The sequence below is a fragment of the Papio anubis genome, chromosome 11, assembly GCF_008728515.1.
Source record: "Papio anubis isolate 15944 chromosome 11, Panubis1.0, whole genome shotgun sequence".
NCBI lineage: Eukaryota > Metazoa > Chordata > Mammalia > Primates > Cercopithecidae > Papio > Papio anubis.
In genome coordinates, this window is record NC_044986.1 from 58,269,159 (window position 1) to 58,295,701 (window position 26,543).

Here is a 26,543-nt window from a genome sequence, read left to right on the forward strand (position 1 = left end):
GGAGCCAGAGCTATACTAACATCAAAGAATTTTACTGTGAAAACATGGCTTCTTGGCCATTCCACAGTCAGTCTATCTGAGGTGCTGGTGTGACTTTAAAACATATTTTGGGGCTGGACATGGTAGCTCACACCTGTAATCCTAGCACTCTGGGAGGCCAAGGCAGGTGGATTGCTTGAGCCCAGGAATTCGAGAAGAGCCTGGGCAACATGGTGAAACCCAATCTCTACAAATAAAGCTCAGGCCTGTAATCCCAGCATTTTGGGAGGCCAAGGTGGGCGGATCACAAGATCAGGAGATGGAGACCATCCTGGCTAACACAGTGAAACCCCGTCTCTACTAAAAATACAAAAAATTAGCCGGGCATGGTGGCGGGCGCCTGTAGTCCCAGCTTCTCAGGAGGCTGAGGCAAGAGAATGGCGTGAAGCTGGGAGGCAGAGCTTGTAGTGAGCAGAGGTCGCACCACTGCACTCCAGCCTGGGCGACAGAGCGAGACCCCATCTCAAAAAAAAAAAAAAACAAAAAAAAAAAAATATTAGGCATGGTGGTGACCCGCTGTGGTCCCAGCTACTCGAGAGGCTGAGGTGGGAGGATAACCTGAGCCCTGGGAGGTAAAGGCTGCAGTGAGCCGTGATTATACCACTACACTCTTGCCTAGGAGACAAGAGTAAGACCATGTCTCAAAAAAAATGGTTTGGGGATCTAGGAAAGAGGGACGTTGGAACCGTGGTGCTGTAGCTCTGCAAGACTCTCCTGAAAACTTTAGAGATGTGTTTGTCTCCCATAATTGATTTCTATGCAACAGCCTTGGGTTGAGACCAATTTAGGAAAATCTTAAGCGTGGCTGGGGCATGGTGGCTCACGCTTGTAATCCCAGCACTTTGGGAGGCCGAGGCAGGCGGATCATGAGGTCAGAAGATCAAGAGCATCCTGGCTAATACAGTGAAACCCCGTCTTTACTAAAACTACAAAAAATTAGCTGGGCATGGTGGCGGGCACCGGTAGTCCCAGCTACTCGGGAGGCTGAGGCAGCGGAATGGCGTGAACCTGGGAGGCGGAGGTTGCAGTGACCCGAGATCTCGCCACTGAACTCCAGCCTGGGTGACAGTGCGAGATTGCATCTCAAAAAAAAAAAAAAAAAAAAGAAAATAAAAAAAGAAAAATCTTAAGTGCATATTATTTATAGGGGAATTTTGAAATGGTTCCTCTGAAACCACTATTATTTTTCATATTAACAGGTAGTTTCTGAACTTTTTAAAACAAGCCCCAGCCACCCACAGCCCCTAACAGCCTTTTGGTAGAAGCCATTACCACCAGCATACAGCCAGTCTTGTAGGCTGATCTGGGCTCTGTTTCAACATGAATAATAAAACACGTTGCTGCCCATTTAAAAAAAAAACAAAAAAAAACAAAAAAACCTTAGCCGCATTTGGAGACAGTATGTTCTAGGATTCAACCCCAGAGGGAATTTTGGTGCTGGTATTAAATACCCCCTAAAAAATCAGATTTATAATGAACACATAAAAGGCTTCATAATTAAACACTGGTTTAAATCACACATGTACAACACACACCAACCTCCCATCTAGACATCAACTTACCCAACTGACTCTTACATAAGAAAATAGTATTGATACCAAGAGGAGAAATTTATGTTTTTTGTTTTTATTAAGTTTCATAATTATTTTAAGCTCTAGTAACTAAAAAGGGGGAGGAGGAAGATGATGCAGATTTTTTTTTTTTTTTTTTTTTTTTTTGAGACAGAGTCTCTCTCTGTTGCCCAGGCTGGAGTGCAGTGGTGTGATCTCAGTTCACTGCAACCTCCGCCTCCCAGGTTCAAGTGATTCTCCTGCCTCAGCCTCCTGAGTAGCTAGGACTACAGGCATACGCCACCACGCCCTGCTAATATTGTTGTATCTTTAGTAGAGACGGCGTTTCACTATGTTGGGCAGGCTGGTCTCGAACTCCTGACCTCAAATGATCCACCTTCGTTGGCCTCCCAACGTGCTGGGATTACAGGTGTGAGCCACTGTCCCTGGCCAGATGATGCAGATTTCTCAACATCTGCAAACTTGGAACATAAATGGCCAAAAGCAAGGAAATTCCAAGTGCATGCTTACATTCCATTTTCCCTTGATACTTTTGGCCTGGTGATTTATTATAGGGTTTCAGATGAGTGTGTTCTATTAGCTGCCATATGTACACAAAGCACTAGGGGACAGACTGAGGACCAAGGGGACAGCTGACCCTTGAATGTCTCCACTTTGGGGATTCAGTTTGAAATGGTTGGTTGGTGAATGGTAGGAGGAATCCTTAGCCTATGCACTGAGCCTGTCAGCTTGGGAGATGACCATTCCCAAGAGTGGAGCCTTACTCCGTGGAGTCCATAGAAACCCTTAAAGCTGTTAGGCTTTCTGTTTCCTATAGGCCACAACTGTTCCCTTCAGGGAGCTGTAAGTGTCTCAAGTTTCAAAGGTTGTCATGACGAGGTTATCTAAACCTCATGGAATCTTCCACTCTCTCCAAGGCTGACCTTGTAATACGAATCACTTCCCACCTGCAACATAGAACCATGTTATTAGCCAGGTGTATTTCTTCTCATTAACGCTATTTGAGGTTTTTGGTTTGGATTTTATTGTTTTCATTGCTTTTACTTTTTGGTGTTTTCAATATGAAGCAGTGAACTCAGTGGAGATAGAAAGGGTGATAAATTCCCTCTAGTTGAATCCACTATATTCAGATAATGGGATTGCAAGTTGCATGGTGGGAAGCTATCATTCAACATACTAAGCAGATCGTAAAATGTCTTCCTAGAAAAAAAGTCCTTTACTTTTTTCTTCCTAGCTTTCAAAGACTTCCTAAACCTGTTTTACAGCCCGAAGCATGGGACTGCAATATAACTGCAGGTCTACATCATAGAAACTTCAATGGGACTGAGTATCCCCCATTGCCCTGCCTCAAACTATAGCCCCATAAGAAACTAACAATTAGAAGCAATTTGCCTTTTTCCCTTGCCATACTCATTTTTCTGTATTTTTATGTCATATATAAGCTCAAGAGACCAATGATGATTATTAATGTAGAACAAGAAATGATATTTGTACTGGAAAAGGCAGCTACTAGTACAAAAATAAAGAAAAATAATGATGATAAGCAAAGACTCTTAGGTATAACACATCCCTAAAATTCAGGGGTTTTTTTAAAGGATTTGAGGAAACACACCTATGAAATAGGTGTGATTTCTTAAAACTTTTGTTACCACGTATTCCTAAACCAGCATCCTCAATCTTACCCAAAGATGTTAATGTAGCAGACACTTCTCTCTCTCTCTCTCTTTCTCTCTTTCTTTCTTTCTTTTTCTTTCTTTCTTTCTTTCTTTTTCTTTCTTTCTTTCTTTCTTTGTTTTGAGAGAGTTTCACTCTTGTTGCCCAAGCTGGAGTGCAATGGCATGATCTCGGCTCACTGCATCCTCCACCTCTGGAGTTCAAGCGATTCTCCTGCCTCAGCCTCCTGAGTAGTTGAGATTACAGGCGCCCACCACCACGCCCAGCTCATTTTTGGTTTTTTACTAGAGATGAGGTTTCACTATGTGGACCAGTCTGGTCTTGAACTCCTGACCTCAGGTGATCTGCCCACCTCGGCCTCCCTAAGTGCTGAGATTACAGGCACCTCTTTTCTTAACAGAGAAGAACAAAGTTCAAGGGATGAGATGGAAAAAGGAGGGGAAAAAGACCAGCTCAGTACAACTGTTTTGTGACTGCTCTGCTAAGACATGTCAGGGCAGAATGACAGCAGTTTTGAAAGGGCTTGTCAGTCAGCTGGGTCACAGACAGAAAGTTAAAATGACCTCTTAAGGTCAAAGTTTACATGGCTACATAATGCAGATGGATCGAATTGGTACCCACAACTTCTGTCAGTAGGGTCACATAAGGAGTCTCATTGACTATAATTTATTTCATTGAACAGCAAAGCTATATTTGTGGTGGCACAGACTGTCTGAATTTTGACAACTTCATTTTGGGCTTTAATAGAAATGTAGTTTGCTTCAACCTAGAAGGACTTAGTCTCCTCTGTCCCTCAGGTAGACAGGCTGCCAAGAAGTCTTCATACTTTGTCAATATTTTAGCATTATCCGCATGTCATCTGGCCTGAGTAGAAATTATTAACACTTACGCATTGCTAATCTTCAGTACGTCATATTGAATACATTGGGAAGGGGTTTGCCCTCTTAAAGAAAAGCAAGGAGTTGCAATAGGTTCATTGTTTGTTGTTAACATGGGGTTGGTTGAATTTTTGAAAGAGAAATGCTTTAAAAAAATCTTTCTCAGGAGTATCATAAAACACAACATGTAATTTAAAACCCATTTGGATAATTGACTGATTTGACAAGAAGACAACCTTAGAATTAAACTATATATTAGAATCAAGGAGTGATATGATTGTATACCATCAGTACATAACACTGCTATTTTGATAGGTGTCTCATAAGGGACTGAAGCGAATATGCATATTTCCCCTAATGTTTCTGTAATTTAGATTTCTTTGTTTAGAGCCATGATTGGGGAGTAATAAAGCTTTACAGAAACTTCATGAGCTGATTGACAAGCCTGTTTTCAAGTAAAACTGCTGTGTGGAATATTTCATTTCATAGCAAAACGTGTCAGTGTGTTTAGTTTTCTTCTGACTGTCTTTTGAAATATGTTACCAGGTTTCATCAGAGCAAGAAAAAGAACAAGACACTTTAAGCCAGAAAAGCATCCCTGAGCCTATCCCAGCAGCAGACATGAAGAAAAAAATAGAAGGGTATCAGGAATTTTCAGCGAGGCCCCTGGCGTCCAGAGTAGACCCAGAGAAGGACAACGAAACAGACCAAGGTTCCAACAGTGAGAAGGTGGCAGAGGAGGCAGGAGAGAAGGGGCCCACACCTCCACTCCCAAGTGCTCCTCTGGCCCCGGAAAAAGATTCAGCCTTGGTCCCTGGGGCCAACAAACAGCCACTCACCTCTCCTAGTGCCCTGGTGGACTCAAAACAAGAATCCAAACTGTGTTGTTTTACAGAGAGCCCTGAAAATGAACCGCAAGAAGCATCCTTCCCCAGCTTCCCCACCACACAGCCACTGCTGGCAAACCAGAATGAGACGGAGGATGACAAACTGCCCGCCATGGCGGATTACATCGCCAACTGCACCGTGAAGGTGGACCAGCTGGGCAGTGACGACATCCATAATGCGCTCAAGCAGACCCCAAAGGTCCTTGTGGTCCAGTCGTTTGACATGTTCAAAGACAAAGACCTGACTGGGCCCATGAATGAGAACCATGGACTTAATTACACACCCCTGCTGTACTCTAGGGGCAACCCAGGCATCATGTCCCCGCTGGCCAAGAAAAAGCTTTTGTCCCAAGTGAGTGGGGCCGGCCTCTCCAGTAGCTACCCTTATGGCTCCCCACCCCCTTTGATCAGCAAAAAGAAACTGATTGCTAGGGATGACTTGTGTTCCAGTTTGTCCCAAGCCCACCATGGCCAAAGCACTGACCATATGGCGGTCAGCCGGCCATCAGTGATTCAGCACGTCCAGAGTTTCAGAAGCAAGCCCTCGGAAGAGAGAAAGACCATCAATGACATCTTTAAGCATGAGAAACTGAGTCGATCAGATCCCCACCGCTGCAACTTCTCCAAGCATCACCTTAACCCCCTTGCTGACTCCTACGTCCTGAAGCAAGAAATTCACGAGGGCAAGGATAAACTCTTAGAGAAAAGGGCCCTTCCCCATTCCCACATGCCTAGCTTCCTGGCCGACTTCTACTCGTCCCCTCATCTCCATAGCCTCTACAGACACACCGAGCACCATCTTCATAATGAACAGACATCCAAATACCCTTCCAGGGACATGTACAGGGAATCGGAAAACAGTTCTTTTCCTTCCCACAGACACCAAGAAAAACTCCATGTAAATTATCTCACGTCCCTGCACCTGCAAGACAAAAAGTCGGCGGCAGCAGAAGCCCCTACGGATGATCAGCCTACAGATCTGAGCCTTCCCAAGAACCCGCACAAACCTACCGGCAAGGTCCTGGGCCTGGCTCACTCCACCACAGGGCCCCAGGAGAGCAAAGGCGTCTCCCAGTTCCAGGTCTTAGGCAGCCAGAGTCGAGACTGTCACCCCAAAGCCTGTCGGGTATCACCCATGACCATGTCGGGCCCTAAAAAATATCCTGAATCACTTTCAAGATCAGGAAAACCTCACCATGTGAGACTGGAGAATTTCAGGAAGATGGAAGGCATGGTCCACCCAATCCTGCACCGGAAAATGAGCCCGCAGAACATTGGGGCGGCGCGGCCAATCAAGCGCAGCCTGGAGGATTTGGACCTTGTGATTGCAGGGAAAAAGGCCCGGGCAGTGTCCCCCTTAGACCCATCCAAGGAGGTCTCTGGGAAGGAGAAGGCCTCTGAGCAGGAGAGTGAAGGCAGCAAGGCAGCGCACGGTGGGCATTCCGGGGGCGCATCAGAAGGCCACAAGCTTCCCCTCTCCTCCCCTATCTTCCCAGGTCTGTATTCCGGGAGCCTGTGTAACTCGGGCCTCAACTCCAGGCTCCCGGCTGGGTATTCTCATTCTCTGCAGTACTTGAAAAACCAGACTGTGCTTTCTCCGCTCATGCAGCCCCTGGCTTTCCACTCGCTTGTGATGCAAAGAGGAATTTTTACATCACCGACAAATTCTCAGCAGCTGTACAGACACTTGGCTGCGGCTACACCTGTAGGAAGTTCATATGGGGACCTTTTGCATAACAGCATTTACCCTTTAGCTGCTATAAATCCTCAAGCTGCCTTTCCATCTTCCCAGCTGTCATCCGTGCACCCCAGTACAAAACTGTAGGCTCAGCTCTGCCCAGCAGTCCGAAGCGGCATGGCCAACAGAGCTTCACTCCTTACCCAGGAGTGCTGGCTTATAGAGTTAGAAGGCAGTATTTCTTCTAATCTGAGGCTACGATCAGTCCCAGCTTTAGGGGCCCAAAGGGGAGGTGAACATGCCTGATTTTTGTGGGACAGCTCTAGCCTTGGCTGGTCAGTCTTGACTCCCTTCCAACACAGATGCCCAGGCACCTCCAGATCATTCACTTCGCACGTGGGCCTTGTGAAGGGATTTGTGAATATCCAGGAAGAACTTAGAGGACCCCATCTGAGTTCGGTTGGTCAGGAAACAATCTGGGCAAATAAGAGGCAGTCATTTCAAAGGAACGGGCAAGGAAGACTGGCAAATAGATGCCAAGGGATGCCCCTCTTTTTCATAAAACTCTCCAAGGTTCAATCAATGCAATGTATAGTGAAACTTCAATAGATCTTTCATTTTGACACTATTAAACAATCCAGAGAAGTAAACACTGTTAAATTGACTGTATATATTTGCTTCTTAAAACTACCCGTATCACTGTTTGCTCACCTAATTTATATACAGGTAGTTCCATTTTCTCCCAGTTCCTTCTCGTCTCTTTTTTTTTTATTATTATTAAATGGTATTGCTTTTGTTTGCAGGTCTTTTTGTTTTTGTTTTGTTTTCGAGGCTGACTGACTGTCCTAGTTGTTGATGTGTGTTTGTAATTTTTCCACATCTTATTTTGAGCAGCTTTGGGTGGTAAAGTTATTGTTTACAAATTGAAGCAACTGATTCTAGTGGAACAAATGAAAAAGAAACAGTCAAGCACACAATAGTGCAAAGAACGTTCCTTTGTAGATCCGCAACTTAAGGATTTTGTTCCTCATAAATGGCATAGTTGAAAGAGCTTATACACTGCTTACCCAGCCAAATGCTTTGCTTTGAAGTATTGGGTTCTGTGAAAATATTGAGCGTTGTACTTACCTTATCTAGGCTGTGAAACTGTCCTACATACCAGAGGAATCATAAAAACAAAAACCTCACTGGCAGCAAGCTGCCGAATAACAACAGAGTCTAGAGGACATATTTGTGGGCTGCACAGATATTTTAGGAATTTCAGAAATTAGAACAGGAGCCAAAATGATTTACATTGGTGTTGGCACTGATTCCTTTAAATGATCTGGGAAAGGGGGTTGGGAAGAGGATGGAGCTCAACTGGCCAGAAGAGGAGCAGCTGCAGTCCTGATAGCTTCTCTAGCCTCGGTCTTTTGAGTAATAAGTAGTCACGTTGTTTTCATCCAGTTGGTTTCCTGTCATTCCCAAGAAGAATCTCCCAGGCCACATCTTTGAGGATAACTGACATACTGGATTAGCCTTTTCAAAAGAAAAGTCATCCTCTTTGGGTTTATGGGGCGTGAGTTTTGTGTGTGCACACACACAAACTTGTAAGGTGGTTTGGGTCATGTTTTTAACCACCTGGCAACACAGTCCACTTTCTGGTTTCTTTTATTGTTGGAAGTAAATGGTCAAGCTGCTCAGGCAGTGAAAAGATGTGGAGAATGTCCATTGTCATTCTTGCCACTGTATTCCATTTGCTACTGAGATGTAACATTAAGGTGGACACATTTTCTAACTGTATTAATTAAAAGTCAATGGATACAGAGAGTGGATTTTCTCCCCAAGTCCCATCCCTGCTGAAGACCGCTTGGATGAACTCCCCAGCCCACTGTGCCCCTCCCGCAACACTACCAGTAGACTTTAGAACCATAGCTAACTAAGTCTTTTACCTCTGAGATACTTAATTCTGGGAAAATTGATGACAATTTTCAACTTCTAAATAGGTAACTTGACTGCAAAATAATCAAAACTGATAACAATGAAACTGCGGCTCTTAAACAAAGCCATGCATGCCGTGCATTTGTATTGAAATGTCTCCATGATATGAAGCCAAATATTCAATGTAACATACTTAATATCCAAAGGTGGAAACAAAAGAATGTAGAGATCCAGTGTTAAGAGTTCCATTTGCTTCAATTAATTATTTACCTTCCTGTGGAATAATATATATATATATATTTAATAGAACCATAGATAGACTAGTAGAATTTAGATTATAAATGTGTGAGTGCAGATTATCCTGCTATTGCACAAGCTAGAGGGGGGAAAAATCTCAATTCCAGCTGGCAAGATGCTAGCCATGACACATATAAGAAAGTTGCACTAGATTGAATGGTCACAGAATCGGAGGACATGGAAGAAAAAGGAAACTTCGGTGGTTCTGCAGCAGACATGGGCTAGATCATATGTGGTTTCTATGAGTTCGCGTCTCAAAAAAATAAAAGGAGGGGGGGCATCTGTCCCCAGTGGAGCTCACCTATTTGGAATATGGGGCATTTGTTTTTTCCACTGCAATGATTTCAGTCTGGTTTCATCATGTTGGAATTCGATCACACCATTTCAAACAATGTTAACATAGTCCAGCTTTTGTTTTTCTCATCTCTTCCGAGAGGAGACTCACTGTTTCTGTCTGAGGAAGCTCATACCCTCGGCAAAACATCAGGACAAATAAAGAGAAATGGGGGTATGCATTCCCAACAGAAGCAGTGTGTTATTTGTTTTAAAACTCTGAACAGAGATCTTGGAAATCTTTCAAAAAGACCATTGAATTCTTCATTGGCTGAGAACGACGTTTTAAAATGTCTTAAATAAGGCTTTGTTTGCATTGTTTGAGTTCAAGGGGCCTTATTATTGAATGGAATTGCACAAGCCTTTCTTTGTGCAATCAAACCTTTGTTATTGGTAGTTCTGTAAAGGAAACTGTGGAATCGAATTGGCAGTGGAGTCATAAATCTATTTACTGAGTGTGGCTTCCAAGAAATGTTGCAATTCAAAATGCACTAAGTCTGTGATTTACTGGAGATTTGGAGATTCTAAATAATATTTTTAAAAAACTTTTCCATGCAACTTCTGGTTTAATGTTTGGCAACTCCACATGATAAAAAAAAATAAAAATGGCCCAACCGAGTTTCGGAATTAAGTATTCTTCTAGTAAGTGATTCAAACTTGTAATATTTGCCACAGGACTGACTTATTTATTTACTAGCTAGAAGCTCTTAAGTTCACTTGTTTATCAGGGCATATACAAAAGGGTTTGTTAAAACTCGATGTTAACTTTACAACTTTCTGACCTGGTGCATGAATTCTCAAGTACTGTATTTCACTGTGTTGGTGTGTCTGATGGAAATTTCGAGGTGGTCCCACAAAAAATATTTTATGTAGTGTGCCTTCAAAGAGAACCATTTATTTCTCTTCACTTATCGTCCCACAAAGTCACATTGGGTGGTGGTCAGCCAAGTCCCATCTGGTCTAGTTTTACTCTTGTCCCAATTTTAAAGAGAAATGGGAATGAGTTTGCCCTGGTGAGACCCACACCATTGCAATGATTATCTTGAGCACTTAAAGTCCAGTGTTGGCTGTTAGTGTATTTGATATTCTGCCTGTCTCCTCATGGTTGAAATATGTCTGAAGAATAGCAGCATAATCTCTTGGCTGTTTATACTTTTTTAAACTTTCCTGTGTTGTAAATATTGTATACTTTTGGTGATTCCAGCTATGTAACCTCTATGCTCTGTAAGGTGATTATTTGTATATAGCAACATGGCCCAGTGATATTATATAGTTTCCCAATGGAGAGGTTATTGAGTAACCTTTGCATTAGTTTAAACACTACCAGAAGAATGCTGAGCCAACTATAAACACTCAATTTTGTATGTTTTCCAAATTGTACTTATTACTGCTTTTGATACTGTATTACGTGCCAATAGTTTCCCAATCACATAGCAGGCAAGAGATATTTTGTACTTTTTGATCCACTGTAATATTTAATAAAAAATGTTACTATCTGTTTCCTTTTGGGTGTGAGTAATCTGTCACTCTTCCTGAGGAGCCTGTGGCCTCCCCAGAAGACTTTCCACCCCATCTGTCTGAATTGGATGGTAACAATAATGATGGCAATGTCTGTAGTTCACTAAGGACCTAGTGGGTGCGCAGTTGGCAAATATCTCTTAGCTTCACAACCTCATGTAAATATGGTTATACCCATTTTACTTAGGAGAAAACTAAAGCTTAGAGAGGTAAATCAACTGGTCCAAGATCACCCAACAGATGACAGAGTCAGGATTTGAAGCCAGGGCTCTCATCTGTGTACTTCCTTTGTATACCATCCTCCTCTGCTGGTAGGATAATCACAAAAGTTGTTTTATTTATTTATTTATTTATTTAGAGACAGACTCTCGCTCTGTCACCCAGGCTGAGTACAGTGGCTCGATCTCAGCTCACTGCAACCTCTGCCTCCCAGGTTCAAGCGATTCTCCTGCCTCAGCCTCCTGAGTAGCTGGGATTACAGGTGCATGCCACCACACCCAGCTAATTTTTTAATTTTTAGTAGAGATGGGGTTTCACCATGTTGGTCAGGCTAGTCTCGAACTCCTGACCTCATGATCCGCCCGCCTCAGCCTCCCAAAGTGCTGGGATTACAGGCGTGAACCACCGCACTCAGCCAAGTTAATTGTTTTTTATTCAGTCAACAAAGATTTACTCATGCCCCAATTGCCAGGCGTAGTATTAGGAGCTGGGAATACAATGGTAAATAAAAGATAAAATGTTGTCTCTGGGAGCTTATAAATCTTATGGGAAAGAGAGTTCATCAAATAGTCATTCCTATAAATTCAAAACTTCAGTGTGATTGAGTTCCAGGAGAGAGGAGTTTGAGGAGTAAAATGACACACAAAGAGGAGGTGGTGACTAAAGTGACTGGCTGAGTATGGGAGGGAGGGCATTGGGAGGAGGGTAGGTCAAGCACAGGGTACCACATGTGCAAAGGCCCTGAAGCAGGAACAAGTTTGGCTTATTAGAGGAATTGAGAAAAGCCTGTGGGGCTTGATGGCCTTGTTGAAGGAGTGAGGTTAGAGCGCATAGCAGGGGCAGGCGGGTAGGTCCCAATAGAACAGATTGATTTGATCAATTTTGTCTTTATCCTAAGCAAGAAAGATTTGTCTTTTTCAATATCACCCTCTGGCTGTTGTGTGAGGGGAGCTTAAGAGCAATCTAACATCAATGAGGTAGTGGTCATTTCAGTGGGGTGATGGAAGGTGAAGGTGGACACATTTCAGAGGTACTTAGAAGGAGGAATGAACAAACATGGTGATGAATTAAATAGGATGATTGATGGAAAGATATTCAGGAAGAGGAATATCTGGGAAAGCACTGCATATTCTGAGGTCTGCATCTTGTAATCGTAGACCTGGTGGTAATGGACAAAGATTTCTGATCTTTTGTTCCCTTGACCTCTGCCTCCAGCTTCCCTTGGCTTTGCTCCGCTTATCGTGAGTCGAAATGAGGTATTTACAAAGCAACACCCTATGCGCTCCCTTCTTAATGAGTCCTAGAGAGGAAGGAGAGGTGTGGGGAACAGGATTTGGTGAGTGCCTTGGTTTATGGTCAGGTCAGCTTTGATAGACAGGAAAGAGTAAGATGCTAGCAAACATGTCACCACAACTCAGAGGAGAAAAGAAACATATATTTTGGTAAAAGCCACGGGATCCTTTTCCTCATCATTACTGACTCTCCAAAGGACCCTGCCGGTGTACATCGGGGTCAGCAGGAATTGCTGCAACATGTTAGGAGCCTCACCCTCTTCTTGCTGGCTGTCATTCCTTAGCTAATCCTGCACCCGACAAACACGAGAGGAAACCCCAGCCCCATGGTCCCCTGGCCCTCATTCTGAGTCGTGTGTATTTCACCGTATCATGTGACTTGCTGTGAGTACATCAGAAGAATGTTCCTCCACCTGTGACACATTCAGCATTTGCAGATCTGATACTCGATTCCTACGCAACAGGAAACATTGCAAGTTATCCATTCTTGCCAGGCGCTGGCTGGCAGATACTGTTGGAGAAGAGGTGCTTTTGCTAAAGATGTCACTCATAGAGCAAAAGCAATGACAAGTCCAATGTCTATTCTAGGAAAACAGCCAAAGTTGACAAATGTTTTAGGGCTGATAGTGACCAGAAAATAGGTGATATTTATATCAACAAGTATGTAAGTAGCAGAAGGTGGGAGGGGGGTCAGAGGTGACCTCTGGCCAGGAACAATGTAATCCCAGCTACTCAGGAGGCTGAGGCAGGAGAATCACTTGAACCAGGGAGGCGGAGGTTGCAGTGAGCCAAGATCACACCATTGCACTCCAGCCTGGCCTATGAGCAAAACTTCATCTCAAAAAAAAAAAAGGGAAGTGTAGCCTTCAAGATTGATCTAGGGAATATAATAAATCACATTAATTTGGACTTCACTAATTCAGAATTCCTGAATTTTGGAATCTCCATGGTAATTCTCAGGATAAATAACATTCCAAAGCACTTGTTTAACCTGCTCAGAAGAGCAAATTATTTTTAATCATGCTAGCCATAGCCACAGGCATTCAGCCTGCTTTAGTAACAACTAGGTGATCTGTTCCCTGAGGCACCTGTACAAGAACTACTAGTACTTCTGCGGTGGAACTACTACTACTTTAATTATTGGTGAAACTCCCTCTAGAACAGAGGTGTTCATTAGAATGTCCTGGGGTGGTGGAACTGTTCTATAATTTAGAGTTGTCCAATATTGTACCTAACAGCCAATGTGGTGACTGAACTGTTGCAATGTGCCCGGTGTGATGAAACAACTGACTCTTTAATTCTACTTAATTTTTATTCATTTAAATTTCAATAGCCACATGTGGTTACCGGTTACTCTATCTGACAGCACAGCTCTAGAAAGGCCAATTGGTCAATATGCATATATGGATAGACCCAATGACAGATAAACCAGTATCTGCACATAAACTTTAACCTAAACACTAAAGCAAACGACGTTGTTCCTCTTTTTAGCAAAACTGTATCTATTGGGGTGACAATGGCTTTAATATTTTTCAATTCAAGATTTATACATCATATGAATTTATACATCTTACAAAAATATTTAGCCAGTTAAATGCTCAATAAACTAATCATTTAGAAAGCATTAAGATAAGGCTACACTTATGGTATCTTTTAACCCAGCCCTGCCGTTTGTGTTAAATCTGATTGTGTGAGGCTCGAATGCAACTTCCAGAAAGTCTGTGAAATATTAGATGTGGCCATGTTCAAGCCATCCTTCTTCACTCCATGGTAATTCAACATTTATCCATGGAGACTGGGAGGGCATTCAGTGTGAGGAACATGATGGCCAGATAGGTAGAGGGGGACCTAGGGACCAAGTGTGGAAAAACACGCAACCAACATATTTTTAGTGTCTTGGTCCTAATTCCTCAAACCTGGGTTTGTTACTTTATTTCTCCTTTACACATAATGATAACAACGACTAATGATATCAATGACAGCTCTATATGTGACAAACAATATTTTAAATGTTTGTTTGGTATTAATTTATTTGATCCTTATAACATTCCATCATGCAGATACTATAATATATTCCTACTTTACAGTTGAGGAAAATAAGGAATAACTGAGCTTTTGATGACCAATCAAAATAGGCAGTACCTGCCCATGGCATTAGAAGACTCTTTCCTGAAGTTTGTTCTTACTGTGCAATTTCTCTCTTTTTTATACCCTACCCCAACCCTGAGATTCAAGAAATCAGCACAAACACTGAGTCAGAGCACCCCAAGGTTTTTAAATAAATCAGTGAGGGCAAAAAAAGAGAAGACATCAATAAACAGTACTAGGAAAGTAAAATGAATATAATAGAGACTTTTAAAATTATTAGAGGATGATGTTAAGTTTAAAAATTGGAAAAGTTAGATGAAAAACTGTTTCATAAAAAAATAGAAATTAGCAATATTTTCTCAAGAAGGAACATAAAAGTTATAACTAAGAGCTTTTTCAGTAGTCAAATATGTCCCCACAAAAAACACCAATCCCAGATGGCTTTAAGAACTGTTTCAGAGAATTGAAAAAGAGGAAAATCTACACAATTCTTTTTATGGGTTTATTTTGACCTTATTACCAAAATTCAAAAAGGATAGTGAAAGAAAGAGAAAATACAGACCCATGCACTTATAAATCAGATGCAGAAATCCTAAGAAAAAGTTCAGCAAATTATAAAAGTTTATGCCTATACCTATTTACATCTATTTGCACACATACAACGTATGTGTATATGTGTGTGTGTGCACATACATATACAAAAATATAAAAATAAAATTTGAAAGTTATTGAAATATTACATAACAAAGAAGTTTATTCTGAAAATATAAAGATGGTGAAATATTAGAAATTTTATTCATGAAATAATATGTGAAGTCATGTAGGAAAAAAATTTGGATCTAAACCTCAATACACAGATGAATTACAAATGAATTAAAGATTTAAATGTACAAAATAAAATTATAATGAAAGACTTGAGGAGAACACGGGATAATTGTTTTATAACCTTGGCATGGCAAAAGCCATCCTATGATTCAAAATTCAGAAACTATAAAACTCTAAAAGATTGAACTATAACTATAAAAGACTGAGCTATAACTATAAAAGATTGAAAATTTATCGGCATAAAAATAAAATTTCTATATGCAAAAAATAAGCAAATTTAAAATACAAATTTTAGTTTGGGAATAAACTTCTGCAACTTATATCCCAAAAGGCTCGTATCTCTAATATATAAATAGTCCTTAGAAATCAAGAAGAAAATGGGCAGTAAAATGTACAGCTCTTCAGTGTACAGTTCAGTGAATTTTGACAAATGTAACCATGACCAAGAAGAAACCATCGTACAATTCCATTTTGGCAGAACATTTTCGCATGACACTTTCTGGTCAGTTGGCCCACTCTAATCCAGAAGGCAATCACTATTCTGATTTCTATCAGCAAAGATTTGTTTGGCTTTTTTTTTTTTTTTTAGCTTGCTTTTAAAACATTCAAAAAATTTAAAAGCATTTAGCATGCTTTTAAAACACAAAGGCATTTACTATCACAGTTTTGCTTTTATTTAACATAGTGCTGTAGATTCTTTTGCCTTATGATATGACCATAATAGGAAATGAAATGCATAAGGTTTGGAATGGAAGAAACACAAATGATATTTTTCATAAACAATAAGACTGTTCATCTGGAAAGTCCCAGAATTTATAGGTAAATTATTACAATGAGTGAAAGAGCTCAGCAAATTTGTTATATATAAGAGTTCTAAAAAATCAAAGTCCATAACATTTTTATCTACCAGTGACAATTGAAATGACAATTTTTAAAATTTCCATACCAGTGAAAAGAAAAGGTACCTAGGAAGAAATCTAGCAAAATATTTGGAAAGCAACTTGGCAAAATCCAGTGTAGTGGCAAATGCACTTACTGTGTACTATAAACTTAGCAAGAACACGTTTAGATATTTACTTAGAACCCTCACACTTGTGTTAGAAGGCCAAAGTATGGGGATGTTCATTGCGGTGTTGATTCTCATCAAACTCAGGGAAATACACAGACAAAAAACAACATAAAAGTTGGCCAGTGAAGAATAGATATGTAAATAAATGAAAAATATATGACCCATTGCCTCAAAGGACATGAGGCTAGAAGCAGTTCTTACAGCTGTGCCCACGGATTGAAGGTGAGTACCTTTCTGCATTTTTTATGGCAAAATTGTGCCGATTTCAAGAACATCATGGTAATGATTTCCAAGCAGGGCTTCTAATACATGTGTGGGCAGGATGCTGCTGTGCTTGGAGGAGCAAATAGGCCTGCCCAGAGTGGAGGCTCAGGACAGGGGAGGTGGGAGTCTGCAACATTTCTCCTGATACACTGAGGCTGCATAGTAATAGAACTGATTTGCTTAGGCCCGAAATATTTTCTTTCCCAGATATTTATGCAAGCGTGTGTGTGTGTGTGTGTGTGTGTGTGTGTATACATATGTGTGTGTGTGTGTGTATGTGTGTATACACATATATATGTACAGGTATATTCCCTGTTGCATTGTATATAGGTGTGGCACACATACACACACACACACACATATGTATACACACACACACACACACACACACAGGTTCTGTGCTAAGCGTTTCTCTTTATAATAACTCTCTGGGGTTATGTTGTTATATCTTCCTTACAAGTGTAGAAACTGAAGCTTAGAGAGATTAGATAACCCACCAAACATCACCTACAACATTTATGGCAAAGCAAGAATTCAAGCCCAGACTCTAAGAACAGGTTTTAATACATCATCTCGTCTATTTCATAGAGGCCCCCAATAGGGAGGATGATTTGCTGTGTAGAAGAAAAATGTCCTATTGACTCCTTGATCCTTGAGCACTGGGATCCTTCTGCTGCTCTCCCACTTTACCATCATGTCAAATTCCTGGAAAGTGCTCTACCCATGTGTGTAAACTAAGTCATATGCACGAAGTCAAGCTCGCTTTAATTTGGAAAATTCTGCAAGGAAACCAAAGGGCAAATTATGTTTGTGGGCAATTGTCTTCACTAGATTGGGCATCTTCTTTTTTTTTTTTTTTTTTTTTTTTGAGGCGGAGTCTTGCTCTGTTGCCCAGGCTGGAGTGCAGTGGCGCCATCTCGGCTCACTGCAAGCTCTGCCTCCCCGGATCACGCCATTCTCCCGCCTCAGCCTCCTGAGTAGCTGAGACTACAGGCGCCCGCCACCGCACCCGGCTAATTTTTTGTATTTTTAGTAGAGACAGGATTTCACCGTGGTCTCGATCTCCTGACCTTGTGATCCGCCCGCCTCGGCCTCCCAAAGTGCTGGGATTACAGGCGTGAGCCACCGCGCCCAGCTGGGCATCTTCTTAAATCAGTAACCAGCTCAGATCTGGAGAATCAATATCTGGGATTGAAAAATGGGCTTTTTTGAATGCTCTGGTTTAGTGATCTGTAATAGTAATATCTGTTCATCTTTTATTGCAATACAGGCAAGGCACTGAGTTCATACATATTATTTCATGCTTCTATTAAAACCCTTCATAGATGAGGAAATTGGGGCTTAGGCAATTGCCTAATTTGACCCCATTAACTTGCCTATAATTACCCCATTAGCAAGTGTCTGTGCTTTGATTATGAACACGGGGCATCTGGCTCTGGCGTCCAGGTGCCCAGCCTCTACCCTGAACTGAAGCAGACAGAATTCCCTCCTTGGAATTCCACCTTTCCCACCAGGCTCCTGGTGTGAGCTGGGGGGAAGTCTGCACACAGTCCCCTTGGGCTCTCTCCATCCCTCTTGGTGACTGCTTTTTCAGTGTCCCTGGGTCTATCATCCAAGCTTGGGAAGTTCATCTTTATGAAGTTCAGTTTTTATTCATCAAACATTCTTGTCATATTGCCACACAGAGTCTACGGCCTGTTTGTGCTGGGCTGTTCCTTCTGCCGGCCTGTAGCTCACCCAGCTATTCCCGACTGTTCATCAGGACTTTGGCTCACATAAGTGGCATGGAGGAGCCCACAGAAAAGTGTGAATGATGAGATTCTTTCACCTATTGCAAACTAGGGTCTGCTAATTCCCACAACAAATATTTGGGGGAAAAGTAAAACCTCGTTCATAATTGCCTTTGTCAGTTTGTTGGAAAACTCAAGATGCAGGTGCCGGCAGATTCAGTTTGGTGAGTGTCTGCTTACTGGTTTGCAGATGGCCATCTTTTCCTTGTATCCTCACATGACAAATAAGACAGCTCATCTCTTTAGTCTCGCCTTGTAAGGCACTCATCCCACTCATGAGGGCTCTACCCCTGACCTCATCACCTCCCAAAGGCTCCTCTTCCAAACACCATTATATTGGGAATTAGATTTCAACATACGAATTTTGGGGGAACACAGACATTCAATGCATAATAATAATATAAGTTCATTAAGAAGCTAATTCATCTTTTAAGTTAAAGATGGAGAGTTTAAATCTCTAGCTGTTCACAAAGGCATGGAAACCCATGGTCACCACCTGTTGTGTTTGTTAATCTACTCCACCATTTAAAAAAAACACACTCATTTTATATTTAAAATAGTACAAACATAGTATGTAATAGAAGGCAAAATTCTTCTGAGTTTTAAGGTAAAACCAAAGACATCAAAAAATGTCAGATTTGCAGCAGGCTGTTTTAGGCTGCAATCCAACAAATACCCCTTGGTTATCTATATGTGCCAGGTGGTCTGGGAGCTCCAGTTACAGCACCAAGGAAGGCCGTGCCTCTCTTTCTCCTGGAGCTGGAAGTCTAGCAAGGAAGGCAGGTATGACAGCAGCACTTCTCAGTATTTTGGGTGTTACAAAAGACAACAGTCAAAGACCTTTAGGGAGTAGAGCAAAGGAAATGGTACCGTCAACCAAGGCTCAGGGAAGGTCTCTTGAAGGAAGTGACTATTTTTTTTGAGATGGAGTCTCGCTCTGTCACCCAGGCTGGAGTACAGTGGTGCCATCTCGCCTCACTGCAACCTCTGCCTCCCAGGTTCAAGCAATTCCCTGCCTCAGTCTCCTGAGTAGCTGGGATTACAGGCATCCACCACCACGTCAGGCTAATTTTTGTATTTTTAGAAGAAAGGGTTTCCACCATCTTGGCCAGGCTGGTCTTGAACTCCTGGCCTCGTGATCCACACACCTAGGCCTCCCAAAGTGCTGGGATTACAGGCGTGAGCCACCGCAGTTGGCCGAAGGAAGTAACTTTTAAGTGAAGATCTGAGAAGTGATGAATAGAGAAATAAGATACATGAAATCTCACAAACAAGAAGGAGCACCAGGTGTTCTAGGAACTGAGAGAGAAGAAAGGCAGTGGTTGAGGTGGGGAAGCAGGACTTCCGGGGGAAGTACCCAGGTAGGAAAGTATGGGCTTATTTACAACTGAAGCACAACCTTGCACACACAGGGCTAGCCAAATATTAATCAATAAATGATCTCACAAATATTACACCTTATGGGGTAATTTACATTCTGAAAGAGGATGCCAGGCCCAGAAAACCTAGGAGATCCAACTGGAAAACAATAAAAAACAAGAAGAGAATTCAGAGAAGAGATGAGTTGCTAAGTAGCTATTTAAAACCAGTAGCCTTTCCTAAACCATAACTTGTTAGAAATTGTGGTAAAAGAAAAGATCTCATTTAAAACACAGCAACTGAAAAGAATCTTAAAGATCAATATAACAAGTAATTTACAGGACTTGTATTAAAAACTCTTTAATAACCTATTGGCAGACCTAAAAACGACTTAACAAACGGAAAGACACACTATGGTCTTTGATAGAAAAATATCATTTCCTCCTAAGTTAATTTATACATTTAATGAAATCCGAACTGAAATAGCAATTTTTAACTTAACAAAATAATATTAATGTTTGTTTTTAAAAGTAATTATGAAGATTAGTCAGAAAAAGTGTTGAAAATGAAAAACAATAAGAACTAGCTGATTGATACTAAAACTATTTTAAAGCTATAATAATTAAAATGGTTTGGCATTAGGGAAAAATAGATCAATGAATAAGAATGAAGAATTCATAAATGAAACCAAAATCATATGGGAACTAAGATATGAAATGGTAACACTTTAAAACAGTGAGGAAAGGCAATCAATCAGTAAATAGTGCTGGATCAATTGACTGGAGAAAAAAACATAAAGCTGGATCCTTACTTCAGTTATTATAGTAACATCAATTCCAGATGGATCAAAAAGTTAAATGTAGGGCCGGGCACAGTGGCTTATGCCTGTAATTCCAACACTTTGGGAGGCCGAGGTGGGCAGATCACAAGGTCAGGAGATAGAGATCATCCTGACAAACATGGTGAAACCCCATCTCTACCAAAATTACAAAAAATTAGCCGGGTGTGGTGGCAGGCGCCTGTAGTCCCAGTTACTCAGAAGGCTGAGGCAGGAGAACTTGGGAGGCAGCGGTTGCAGTGAACCGATATCACGCCACTGCACTCCAGTCTGGGTGACAGAGCGAGACATCGTCTAAAAAAAAATATATATTAAATGTAGAAAATGAGCTATAATGCTTCTAGGAAAATACATAGCTATGTTTAAGCTCCTGGAATAGGAAAGGCCTTTCTAGGAAGGGTTCAAAACCCAGAGACCATATAGTTACATTTGACTATATAAAAATTGTGATTTTTTTTTTTAGAGGGGTGGGTAAAAACATACCCTCAACTAAGAGAAGAAACGAGTGACAAGTTGGGAAAATATTTATAATGGATGTGACAGGAAAAGAGCTAATTGCTTTTATTTTCTAAAAGCTTTTGTAAATAAAATAAAAACGAACAATCCAATAGGAAAAAAAAATTGACAAAGCTTATCAGTAGTTAATCACCAAAAAGTGAAAATAAGACAAAGTATGAAAATATGCTCGATATTATTTGTAAGTAAAATACTGAAAATTAAACAGCAGCAACAGACTATTTCTTAACTCCTGTTATGAGAACAGTGATGAGGCCTGTTCTGAGAAGGCTATTGACAGGCAAGCACTGTCAGACACTGATATGGGGCAGGGGTGGTGGACTGGTTCATTTCTGGAAGGAAGCTTGACAAAGTCCATCTACTTTTAAAGGTACATATTATTTTACTCAGTAATATTTGCTTGCTAAGAATTTTCCTATATAATTATCCCTGCACATGTTGGTCAAGAGATATGTACAGGTGTGTTCCCTGTAGTATTGTTTGTAACAGCAAACAAGGAAAAGTAACCCATCAGTAAAGGATAGTTACATAGCCTATGGGGCTCCTCCTGTCTGATAGATTATTATCAGTTGTGAAAAAGAATGAAGTAGCTTTGAGTGTATCAGAGACAGGGAAAAAAGAGGTAGAGGACTGTGTATACTGAATCATTCCTTTTATGTCAATTTTATAGGAATAGATGGACAGACAGACATGCACACTGGTCTAGAAATAAACACATTTTCTAAAAGCAATAAAAAATATTTTACAAGTGGCTACTTTTGGGCAGAGACCAAGAGCTGAGGCATGAAGACTTTTATGTTTCATTTTATACTTTACTATTGGAAGTTTTAAAAATACATAGGTGAATTACTTTCATTCATTAAAATGTGGACATGGATTACCTGGGTAGTGAGAGGATGAATTTTTTTTCTTCTTCTTCTTATTAATATTATTATTATTATTATTATTTTGAGACAGAGTCCCACTGGAGTGCAGTGGCACAATCTCAGCTCACTGCAACCTCCACCTCCTGAGTTCAAGAGATTGTCCTGCCTCAGCCTCCCAAGTAGCTGGGATTACAGACGTGAGCCACCACACCCAGCTAATTTTTGTATTTTTAGTAGAGACAGGGTTTCACCATGTTGACCAGGCTGGTCTCGAACTCCTGACCTCGAGTGATCCACCCACCTTGGCCTCCCAAAGTGTTGGGATTACAGGCGTGAGCCACCACACCCGGCCGTTATTTTTTATTTTTATTTAATTTATTTTGAGACAGGGTCTCACACTGTCACCCAGGCTGGAGTGCAGGGGCATGATCATGGCTCACTTCCCAGGCTCAAGGGATCCTCCCACCTTAGCCTCCAGCTGAGAACTACAGGTGCATACCACCACGCCTGGCTAATTTTTTTTTTTTTTTTTTTTTTTTTTTTTGTAGAGCAGGGGTTTCACCATGTTTCCCAGCCTGGTCTCAAACTTCTGTGCTCAAGTGATTCACCTGCCTCAGCATCCCAAAGTGTTGGGATTACAGGCGTGAGCCACTGCACCCAGGCTTTTTCCTCTTTAAATGTCTATAGTTTATAAAACAATAAAAAACAAAATAAAATAAAAAGTGGGAGAGCCAGGCATGGTTGCACACACCTGTAGTTCCAGCTACAGAGGAGGCTAAGGCTTGTGGCCAGGAGTCTAAGACTGTAGTACATGCCTGTGAATAGCCACTGCACTCCAGCCTGGGCAACATAGCAAGATCCTGCCTCTAGAGAAAAAAAAAAGTGTGGAAGAGGCAGCAATAAAGAAAAAGATACCAGGTAATGTTTTGGCCAAAAAGATTTAGTTCAAATGGTGGCCTGTCCAACATTGCTAGGGTCCCAGGAAGAGCTATTTCTAGAGCAGGAGACTTTCCAACATCTCACAGATTCCCCCGCTTGCCACCCATAATAATGGTTCTCCCATACACAGCCATCAGAGAGCTTGGCTTCAGCATCAAGAGAGTTAAAATGAATGAAAGGAAATCAGGCTTTAAAAAGAATGTCATTACGATGTGTGCAAGCATTTCCTCTCTATAGATAAAATGGAGTGAGATGGCAAAAACGGATACAGCCTCACCTCATGCTTTTCTTCCCCTCTGCTTAGTTGGGTGGACTGAGATGGCTTATATCCCTCCTACATTCTTATGAATTCTGCATGTCCCAGGGGCCTAACCATGCAGCAGCCTTCAGCTACATGACTCCAGGACCTGCAGGACCCCAGGAAAGTGTCCTATGATCCTGGATGGGTCTTCTCCCCTCTGTCACTGTCTCCTAAGCTCTTCCTCTCCCATGGCCTTCTTGGGAAGGCAGTTCTTTCCAGTCAATCTTTACTAGTCACTCCTTGAGGCCAGCTTAGCCTCAGGCAGGGTGCAGGAGATGATAAAATCCAGTTTCTAGGCTTACAGAACTACTGGATGCTTCTGAAAAGTCTCACAAAACAATTAGGCAGCCATGTGAAGTAAAGAGGTAAAGAATTTCAGCCAAGTAAGATGAAGCAGGTATTGTCGGTTGACTGATCCAATCTCCAACTTACCTCTTCTTTATCCATACAGCAAGGGGCTCCCCCACTACACCATTGGGGCAAAGAAATACAAGCAGAAGTCTCTGGTGAGGCTCCTAGAAAATATCTTTAAAAAAGACAAATCCAATTGGCATTTCCTTTGGCCTTTTGCCCCTTCCCCCTTTTTCTTCTTTTGGGAATGTGGCCATGAGGCTGCAGGTGGAGTTGCCATCTTACAACGAGTGGCAACATGTCTGAGGGTGAAAGTAACACGCTAAGGTGGGCACAGTGGAACAGAGCAAACCTGAGTCTCCCCTGACATCCTTGGGCCGCTACACTAGGCCTGATAATGCACATCTACATGTTTTATTATGTGAGAAAAATAAGCTTCCCATTTGCTTAAGGTGCTATTAATGGGATGTTCTGTTATTTGCAGCCAAGTCTGCTATTAACTGATTAACATGGTGTTAAGAGGAAGTAGCTCTGATATAACAGAAAGCGCATGGGCTTTGGAATTGAATGATTTGGCTTCAAATTCTAGTAATGTGACTTATATACCAGGGTAAGTTATTACTCAACTTTTCTGGGTCCCTGTCTCCATAAGTAAAAAAAAGTAGGGCTAATAAAGCTACTCGAACAGATGTCTGAGGACTCCATAGAAAGGGGAAGTGAAAGTAACTGTATATAATAAGTTCCAGCTCAATAAATATATGATACATCTTTGTTGAGAATGTGGAAGGACATTGAGGAAGTGAGGCTTAGCTGGAATACAAATAAAGCAAGAGGAGGTAGAATGTAATTCAGAAGAAGTAGAGTATAGGAAAAGATTCAGAAATTTCAACAAAAAGATGTAGTAAGCAAATAATCTTGTCTTTTGAAATAGACATGAAATCTAGTCTCCCACAGAAACCTCAGGCCAAATGAAATTGTGGCCCAGAAGAATCAGAGAAGAAGGTATCCCTTAGCCCAGGGCTGCAAACCCTCCAGAGAATTCCCAACACCAAAAAGGAAAGAAATATCCTCATTAGCATTTCCCTTCTCTTCTTCCTTGTTCCTTTTTCTGCTTTTCCTCCCTCCCTTCCTTTTTTCCTTTTTTGTTCTTTCCTAGATCAAAATTATTTCAAAACCATGGAAGGCAGACACAGTTTGTTCTGACTCACACTGGATAGATGATAGGGCCTGGATTTTAAACCTTCTTATCTATTTCAGACACAAAGAAAATTTCTGCATTCTCCTATTCCCTCCCACAAATAAAAAGCATCATGGTGTAGCCCCTGGATGTCAAGTAAAGAGTCAGGAGCCCTCAGTCCTGCTCTGTGTATGTTCTTGGATGGTCTCCTAACCCCCGAATTTCAATTTTCTCATCTATATATTGGGAGTGTGTGGAAGGGGGTGGACAATAGGCGAGGAGTTACCTAAGTAAGCTCTCAAGTTCCTTCTTTTCATTTATTAGCTTCTTGCAGTCCCTGTGGTTATAAGGTTCAATTTCTCATTCATCCTATAAATATCTATGGAGCACCAACCCTGTACCAGAACTGGTTTAACCACCGGAAATACTAATATGAATGAAATAGATGGCATCCTATATCTTGATGAAGGAGACAGTTAATAAACACACAAACAGGCCGGGCGCGGTGGCTCAAGCCTGTAATCCCAGCACTTTGGGAGGCCGAGACGGGCGGATCACGAGGTCAGGAGATCGAGACCATCCTGGCTAACACGGTGAAACCCCGTCTCTACTAAAAAATACAAAAAAAACTAGCCGGGCGAGGTGGCGGACGCCTGTAGTCCCAGCTACTTGGGAGGCTGAGGCAGGAGAATGGCGTAAACCCGGGAGGCGGAGCTTGCAGTGAGCTGAGATCCGGCCACTGCACTCCAGCCTGGGCGACAGAGCGAGACTCTGTCTCAAAAAAAATAAATAAATAAAAATAAAAAAAAAATAAACACACAAACAAAGAAATTAGACAATTTCGGAGAAGCAGTGAAGAAGAAAATACAACTAAGTGATGGAATAAAGTGACTGGGGATGAGGGAGCTACTTGAAAAGAGATGGGTCAGGGAAAGTCCCCAGTGCGATGTAAACTTTGTGCTTAGCTGAAATGAGGCACCAGCCATGCCCCTTTCCCGGCAGGACTCTGGCCTGATCTTTGGGTACTCAGACTCATTCTCAGTGCAAACTTGTTTCCTTGAGCCTCTTGCTTCCTGAACAATATCCCAAGTCTATGATCTTAATGGGCTCACACTATGGGTCTCCATGGCCCATTGGAATATTCAAAGTGGGTACACTCAATCCCCACAGTGGCCAAAGGAGACAATAAGGAAGCCAGGAGCTGTGCAAGCCAGTGCAGGAAGATAGGCAGAAAATAACACACTTCTGTTTAATCTACTTTTTCTCTCTCTTTTTGGGTTTTTTAAGTGGGGACAGGGTTTTCTTTACAATGAATACAATATATTGCACACATAACATTAATAGTGTATACGTAACAGTGCTTGCTGGTACTTAGCCATTGTTCAAAGTGCTCACATATATGAACTCATTTAATTTTCATGACAACTTTATGAGGTACATACTGATATTTTCTCCATTTTACAGACAACGGAACAGAGGCACAGCCAAGTAAGTGATTTGCCCAGCTTGTGAGTTGCAGAGCTGGGACTTGGAGCTAGGTAGTCTGATACCATAGTAACTTCTTTTAACCAATTATGCTGTGCATCTTTCACGTATGAAATGTGTTTGTTTTAAAGCATATCTGTGGTTTATTGGAGATTCAAGTTCAAATTTTTTAGAACTCTTTTGTCAAAAACGTTGGTGAGTGTAACAGTGTCTACAAAGTCAGACAGATCCTAGCACTTTGGGAGGCCGAGGCAGGCGGATCATGAGGTCAGGAGATCAAGACCTTCCTGGCTAACATAGTGAAACTCCATCTCTACTAAAAATGAGTGGTGGCGGTTGCCTGTAGTCCCAGCTACTCGGGAGGCTGAG

At 41.6% G+C, this 26,543-nt stretch overlaps 1 protein-coding gene across 8 annotated transcripts in view; it reads left to right on the forward strand.

Moving 5' to 3' along the window:
• The window catches only part of ARID5B (AT-rich interaction domain 5B), a 192,485-nt gene extending 181,708 nt beyond the window's left edge, over nt 1-10,777 (forward strand). For all 8 annotated transcript variants that reach the window (XM_017963014.2, XM_017963016.2, XM_031652216.1 and 5 more), the window contains one exon: nt 4,709-10,777. In XM_017963014.2, the coding sequence (XP_017818503.2) occupies nt 4,709-6,874 (2,166 nt within the window). In that variant the 3' untranslated portion in view covers nt 6,875-10,777. The remainder of the gene's footprint in view (nt 1-4,708) is intronic.
• The last annotated feature ends 15,766 nt before the right edge of the window (nt 10,778-26,543 follow it).